At 32.8% G+C, this 7,759-nt stretch overlaps 1 protein-coding gene across 1 annotated transcript; it reads left to right on the top strand.

The window, feature by feature from the left end:
* The first annotated feature begins 5,499 nt into the window (after positions 1-5,499).
* LOC127103261 (lysM domain receptor-like kinase 4) lies at positions 5,500-7,421 on the top strand. Its single transcript, XM_051040523.1, has one exon. The coding sequence runs from the start codon at positions 5,578-5,580 to the stop codon at positions 7,387-7,389; it is 1,812 nt and encodes a 603-aa protein (XP_050896480.1). The 5' UTR covers positions 5,500-5,577; the 3' UTR covers positions 7,390-7,421.
* Positions 7,422-7,759: the final 338 nt, after the last annotated feature.

The following is a 7,759-nucleotide window of genomic DNA, read 5'->3' as shown; positions in this document are numbered from 1 at the left end:
ATGAGACTATTGGACTTAGAATTTAGGCAACACTCCCTATGCAAAGGACTTGGCCAATGCCAATTTTCATGTAACCAAGTGCTTGTGATTTGAAACTTCATCTGACGCATCATTGAAATTCAAGTTGTTACTTTGAACCTGTGGCTTATGGCATCTTGAAATTCATCTGCTACTTGGGAAAATTTGAAGAAGATCATGGAATTGCTAAGCTTGGATGTGGCTATCTTTATTTGATATATTGCTCTTCAAGTTGATATATTGTGCATTATTTGTTGCTTGATTCTAATGTCCAAGGGAATTTGGGTTTCTATATGACATTCTTGCCTATTGGATTGTAGCTCATTGGTCAGATCTTTTCAACTCTCAACTTTTAAATTTATGCTTGGGATTAGTCTCTTCATCTCCTCCCCACTTCTTTAATTTCAAAATCTCTCCCTCCTTTTAAAAAAACTTTCTTTGCTTGTGCTTGTTTTCAAAACTTTGACCATATTACAAATTAGAAACTTTGGCCTTATGCCATTGCATTTTTTTGAACTTCTTTTCTCAATCAAACTTGTAAATATACTTAACTATACTTGACTTAAACTTTTCAAAATCCAAAAAGAATTAACTCCTTCGAACCATTTTTAGGCCTTTGTGCCTTTCAAACTTAAACTTTTGTTAAAAGCAATGTATCCACTTTGAAATTTATACCACGAACTACGAGGTTTTGATCCCTCATTTTTATGTTGTTACGTAGGCACAAGTCTGAAGGTCTTGTCAAACTCAAAAATATAATTAATGAATTCTTTTATCATCCTCCCATTCTATTTTCTTGCAAACATCATTTGTACAGAAACACATATGCACACAAGAAAGGGCTCCTTATGAGTACCTAGGACACTTTGGGTGCTAACACCTTCCCTCTATGTAACCAACCCCTTACCTGTAATCTCTGGCATTTTATTAGTTTTGATTTGAAAACTTCTTATTTGTGGGTTTTGTTTGTACTTTTCCCTTTTCCCTTGGAAACAATAAAAGCACGGTGGGGACTCTTGTTATTTGATGTCTAACTTATCCATAACTTGATGATCATGAATTTATCGCTACAATGACTCTACATCTGAAGACTCTGATGACCCTATATCTGAAGACTCTGAAGACTCTACTCTGAAGACTCTACATTTGATAACTCTACATCTGAAGACTCTGATGACTCTACATCTGAAGACTCTACATCTGAAGACTCTACAAGACAACATCAAAAGAAAAATCTATCTGAAGACTACTCAACAAACATCTATCTGAAGACTATTCAACAAACAACTATCTAAAGAATACAAGCCTCTGCTCAAAGACCCTGACTCGGCTCACTCCGATTCAAACTCAACAAATCATCCGACTCATCAAAATCAGAAACTTAATCAAGAAGTATTCTAAGTGTGGTACAAATCTATATAAGGAAATTATGGATTATACTCCAAGACTGCTAAGGAAAGGACAAGAAAATTAATGTCATTAAGTCCCATAGTTTGCAAGACATATCCATTAATTTCCCTCCAACGATATCATCTCAAAGTTCTATATAAAGGCTTCTTCATCATCATGCTGAGATACACAAAGCAATCACACAAGAATTCTACATACACTTCGATCTATATAATTAATACCTTTCATTGTAAAATCAAGTAATCACACAAGAGTTGTTGCTCATAGTGTGATCATTGATCATTGTTCTTAATCGTGTTCATACTGCTTACCTAGAAGCACTAAAGAAAAAACTTGTATTTCTTTAAAGTTGTTGATTTTCCTCAAGTGACTTGTTGAAGTCTGTAGACTTGAGAGGGCTAAGAGATTTTTGAAATATTAGACGCTTTTGTAGTCTATTGAGATTATTGGATTAAGTCCTTATTGAAGGAGAAATCACCTTGGTCAGGTGAACTGGAGTAACTTTGATTTTCAAGCGAACCAGGATAAATTTCTTGTATTGTTAGCATTTACTTTCGTGTGTGTGATGTTGCAAAGGTTTTTAGTTATGGTGAAAACAATTCAAATTCCCCTTTCTTGTTTTTCTCCACCTTCAACATCATAAAGGGTGATGGACATCTCACTATGAGGGTTGTGGAAAGATGACGTCTCTGAGTTCCATCTTTCCACAAAAGCCGCCAATATACCGTGGTGGATGGGCTTATACCCAGAGGCACATAAACCCGCTAGACCAGAGTAATGACTAAATATTGAAATCATGTGTCTTCATTCTATTCTAGGTTTAAAATATTCCTGACATGGTTTACATATTTTATTATTTCATGCTTCTGTAAAAATAAATATATCAACAACAGTCACAACTCATATGGTATGAAAAAAATATAATATAAAAGAAAATAAATATATCTCTCTTACCCATACATGCCTAACAACATGTTCTTCATAAAGATGATGTAAGGATGTGTCATATGGGCCTCCTTGATAACTATCAGGAACAATAGGTTCTTTCTGATGGGTTTAATAAGCTAAAGGGTTAGCATGAGACATGTGCCCTTGGGAGGTAAAAGTATGAGACACGTGACTTTGTGAAGTCGATGCTTCTGCGTCAAACAAACTAGCATTAACTCGTGGCCTCGAGTGCATTGCCCTCTCCCTACGAACGAACACATGTTAGGATACACAACCGAGCCTCAATATGTCTTGGTTTTCAGGCATTGCGCATATAATAAAAGCCAAAAATCATATCAAAATCAAGGCAAGCAAAATTTAGAGATGCATCTTCGTAAAACAGGAAAGGCAAAATCTGAAGATCCATCTCCGTAAATGTGCGATTGTAGAAATGTAGAAAATCCCCTATAATGCCCTAAACACCAAGAAATGTGAATGAATGTCTATATAAGCTACCTATTTTGAATGCAACTAATGCATTTGAAACAACCTATTTTACCTAAGACATGCATCACAACTCAAAAATAGAAAGGAAATGAGAAATTTACCGAATGGGAGTTGTTGTGTGAAAGCTTGAATGAAGTGAATGTAATGTCTTAGGATTAATTTGAATGAGGTAGAAATAGTGTTGACGCTTAAAAAATGGCGTAGTTAGTTCTTGTTCACGAGCTCTTTAAAGGGTTTGTGAAAGTGTAGCAAATGAAAAAGGAAAAAGGAAGGGTCTAACCTGAGTTATATTATTTAAAAACTCGTCCAGAGATGTATCTCCATAAAACTCATTGAGTTTTGAAATAAGAGTTTTTACAAAGATGCACCTGCAGATTCACCCTACTAAGTATAAAAAGATGTATCTCTGGATACATTTTTAGGCAACATAAAGTGACTCACTCACGAAAGCATTAGCGGGGTGTAATATGGATGCGTTCGAAGATGCATCTCCGAAACTCAGGGGATTTTGTGACTATTCACCGTGGTGAACGAGCACCTCATGGGGTGGATAAAATAATTCTCAAAAGATATGGTCTCAATATATGTTAATAAATGCAATCAATCCTTACATTACAAAGATTGAGTTAGGCCCAAATACAAATTCTAGTTGGTGACCCGATAACCACAAGTTGATGAGGTATTAACTTTGATGAGGTATTAACTTGCCAACCCCATAGATAAACCTGGCACCCCCACATTATGACTGCTATTACCTTTATGCCCTTACTAATTTTTTTGTTGGAATTTTCTATTGCGTTTACCGGAAATTTTGAGAAAATATTGGAAATTCTGAAAAAATACAGGATTTTTCTGAAATTTCCGGTAAAAATTCTGAAGAATACCTGAATTTTTGATTTTTTTTTTTTTGAAAATTTTGATTTTTTTTACATTACCAAATATTTCAAAATTTTCGGTAAACCACAACACTTTTCGAAATTTCTTATAAACTACATAAAATTTTCGTATCGGAAATTTAAAAATGAACAACCAAAAATTTGGCCTGTTACCGAAAATTTCGAATGAACTACCGAAATTTCAATCGTACTTTTGACTCATATATTTCCATGGACAATTTGAGAATTATAAAAATATATGGGGTATCAGATTTAACTGTGAGGGTGACAAATTAATACCTCTAACCTGATATTAGGTGGTCCAACAAATCTTGGATAAACTTTGATATCCAAATCAAATGATTAATTGAGAGTTGAGGATTTTGAGATAACTCGAGGGATAAAAGAGATTCTCAAAGTATATGAGGATGAGATAATATTTCAAAATCGGATTTTTTTCACTTTCTTCAAATTATGTTTGTAAAAATAATTACAATCCATCCATTTAAACAAATATGTTGGTTCATTGATTTGAGCAATGAACGGGACTAATCACACCGAATTTTATTATGTTAATGGAATTTTTAACATATTAATCTTTTCAGCCCATCTTATCCTTTAGTTCACACTCAAGCCGGTTCAATCGATCGGATCGGGCTGGATTTTAAAACACCCGTGAAAGGTCAACATTATATACCGTTGACAATCTCCAATAATTAATTAAAAATCCTCTAACTTTTTTGCAGCCAGAGCTTTCTGAATATTTAACCATATTATTGATTGTGTAATCAACAATCTGCAATTGGAGGAAAGAGTTCTTTTGCTGACAGAACACATATGATATTGTTTGGAAGTTACTGAATTTGATTGGTAAACAACAAATAGAAAGAAATGGAACCACATGTAACGAATACTTGTAGTCATTTGTTATTCAGCCGGCTACTTAAACATTTATGTATTTGACCACACATATTGACAAACTTATAATACAATTTTAGTCAAAGAGTCACTATCTCTAATGTCATCTATCTTTGGAATAATGATATGTCACAATAATAAATATTGATCCACTTGGTCAAAGTTCAACTCATATTATACAAAGAAATGAGTTCAAATTCTTCTTTCAATATAAAATATTGTTGATAGATCATATTTATCATCTCTAATTCTTATTTTAAGTAAATATTTTATTTTTAAATTTATTAAATATAATAGTTTTTCTCACATCAAATATTAATAGTAACTTGAGAGAAAATATGTCTTCGTAATTTTTTTGAGTTGGTGAAATGTCTAATAAAACTGATTCAATTATGAGTTTAATGTAAAAGAAACTTTAATGATTCAATTACGTCCATATATTTTTTCATTACATACTCGTTGTGTTTAGCTTTGTTCTGCAAAATCTTGCAAAAAATCGAGACGATGCGAACATAATTGAGAATGTGAACCTAAAATCTTGACCACCTCACGAAAAAAATAAGGAAGAGGAGACAGGCATGCGGACTTGCATTTATAAAGGTTAAAAATTGAAAAAAAAAATTGTATCCCGTAAAAAAATAAGTAGAGCAAATCAAACTGCGAGTCTAAAACTAAATAAATAACTAAATATGTTTGTAAGGATAGAGTTGTGTAGGTTTCACATGGCTGAATTTCCAAAACTTATTCCTTTAAATTTTCTATAAAAAATACTAATAATGCTGTCATAATATCTTTCTTTATATACTTTTTAAAAAAAACAGTTCATATGAAGAAGCAAAAACACATCCTTCAAAGTTGAAACTCTTCCATTGTTCACCTCTCATTCTTCTCTTCACTACTTTCTAGCAACTATTATAGCTTCATGGGAACTACTTTTCTATTTATCTATAACAAAATAAAGATTCTCCTTTGGTTTATTGCATGGATATCCTTAAATTCATGCTATTCACAACAACCTTACGACATATCCAGTTGTTCTTCAAGTCAAACATCACCAGGTTCAAGGTACACATGCAACTCAACACATGAGACATGCAAAACATTCTTAGTATACAGATCAAATCACAATTTCCAAACCATTTCACAAATCTCAAACCTCTTCAACAAAACCACTAACGAGGTTCTTCTCATAAACAACCTCACATCTTCTTCTCAAATACTCAAACAAGGTAAAGAAGTTCTTATTCCTATTGAATGCACATGTTCTGGCCAATTTTACCAAGCCAAACTCACCTACAAAGTTCTTGAGAACTCGCAAACATTTTCAAGTATTGCCTGTGAGGTTTTTGAAGGACTATTGAAATATTTCACACTTTCCAATGAAAACCAATCACAAGGTAATAATGAGCCAAAAGTTGGTGATGAACTTTATGTCCCTCTAAGATGTTCATGTCCACAAAATTTCTCTAGTATCAAAAGTGTAATAAAGTACTTTGTTACATACCCTCTTATAGAAGGAGATACTTTTGATAAATTGAAGAAGAAATTTGGTTTCTCACTTGAAGATTTCTTTGAAGCAAATCAATTGCAACCCTACTCATCCATTTTTCCTATGACAGTTGTTTTAATTCCATTACAAAATGAAAATGGTCCAATCAAAATTCTTGATATTCCAGATTCTCCTCCACCTCCTGATTTTCTTCCAACAAATCCATTTGAGACACAAGGATCAACACAAACATCAAACTTGTATATTGCAGGACCTATTGTAGGTTTTTTCTTGTTCATAACATTGGTTGCAAGTGGATTCTACATGAAGAAACTAAAACAAAGTGATGTTACTGTTGTTGATTCTTTCAACCCAACAAACACAACCACTTTATGGTCACCAATAACAACGTCTACAACTTCATGTTTATCTCCTGATTTTCTTGTTGGATTAAAGTATTGTTTGCTTAATTACCATATAGAAGAGATAGAAAAAGCTACAAAGTTTTTCAGTGATGTGAACAAGATTGGTGAAGTTGTTTATAAGGGACTAATCAATGATATTGAGGTGATGATAAAGAGGTTGAGATTTGAAGAAACTAGTGAGGTAATTGATTTACATTCAAGAATCAATCATATTAATATTGTGAACTTAATTGGTGTTTGTTATGGTGAGGGTAATTTAATTTCATGGTCTTATTTAGTTTTTGAGTTACCAAAAAATGGTTGTTTAAGGGATTGTTTGTTGGATCCATGCAATACATTGAATTGGTATAGAAGAACACAAATAGTATTTGACATAGCAACATGTCTATACTATTTACATTATTGTTCTTTTCCTTCTTATGCTCATATGAATGTGAATAGTAGAAATATATTTGTGACAGAAAGTTGGAGAGGAAAATTGGCAGATGTTGGTGGTGTGTCCAACAATGTTTTGCATGGAAATGTTTCACAAAAGGTTGATATATTTGCATTTGGTGTTGTGTTGCTTGAGTTGATATCAGGAAGAGAAAAGTGTGATGGAAAATTGGTTAAAGATTGTGTTGGATTTTTGTTGGGGGGAGGTAGTGAAGGTGGAGGTTGTTTTGAAGGGTTGAGGAGTTTTGTGGATCCAAATTTGAAGGATTATTCTCTTCCGGAGGCTCTTTGTTTGTGTTATTTAGCTAAGGATTGTGTGAAAGATGATCCTATGCATAGGCCAACTATGGATGATATCATGAAGGTTCTTGCAAAAATGGTTTAGGTAAGTGGTGAGGAAGAAGATTAGTCAATCTGTTTAGGTGAAATTATTGTTGTAATTGTAATTATGAAACTTCATTGTAAGAAGTTTTTAATCATGAGGAATAATAGTGTTTCACATCATTTGTCAATATTGACAACTTTATATCCTAGCAAAGATAAATTTGGGTTTTCTATCATTGAGGTGATGCGTTCCACTTATTTGTGATTGTCTCATTGATATAGACAATCAAGTTTTCAAATTTGATATTTTTTATTTTAAAAAAAGTTTAAAATCAATATTAAAAAATACATTATTTGATCTCAATCTAACCATCACAAATTTTTTAATGGATGAATTTCAAGTATTTGTATTCGTTAATTTGGTTCATTCA

The sequence above is a fragment of the Lathyrus oleraceus genome, chromosome 7 (genome assembly GCF_024323335.1).
Source record: "Lathyrus oleraceus cultivar Zhongwan6 chromosome 7, CAAS_Psat_ZW6_1.0, whole genome shotgun sequence".
Taxonomy (NCBI): Eukaryota; Viridiplantae; Streptophyta; class Magnoliopsida; order Fabales; family Fabaceae; genus Lathyrus; species Lathyrus oleraceus.
The sequence above is the reverse complement of the archived record's forward strand: the minus strand, read 5'-3'. Positions and strand labels throughout refer to the sequence as shown.

Coding starts and splice junctions, on each gene's coding strand:
- LOC127103261 (XM_051040523.1), top strand. CDS start 5,578: ATGGGAACTACTTTTCTATTTATCTATAACAAAATAAAGATTCTCCTT.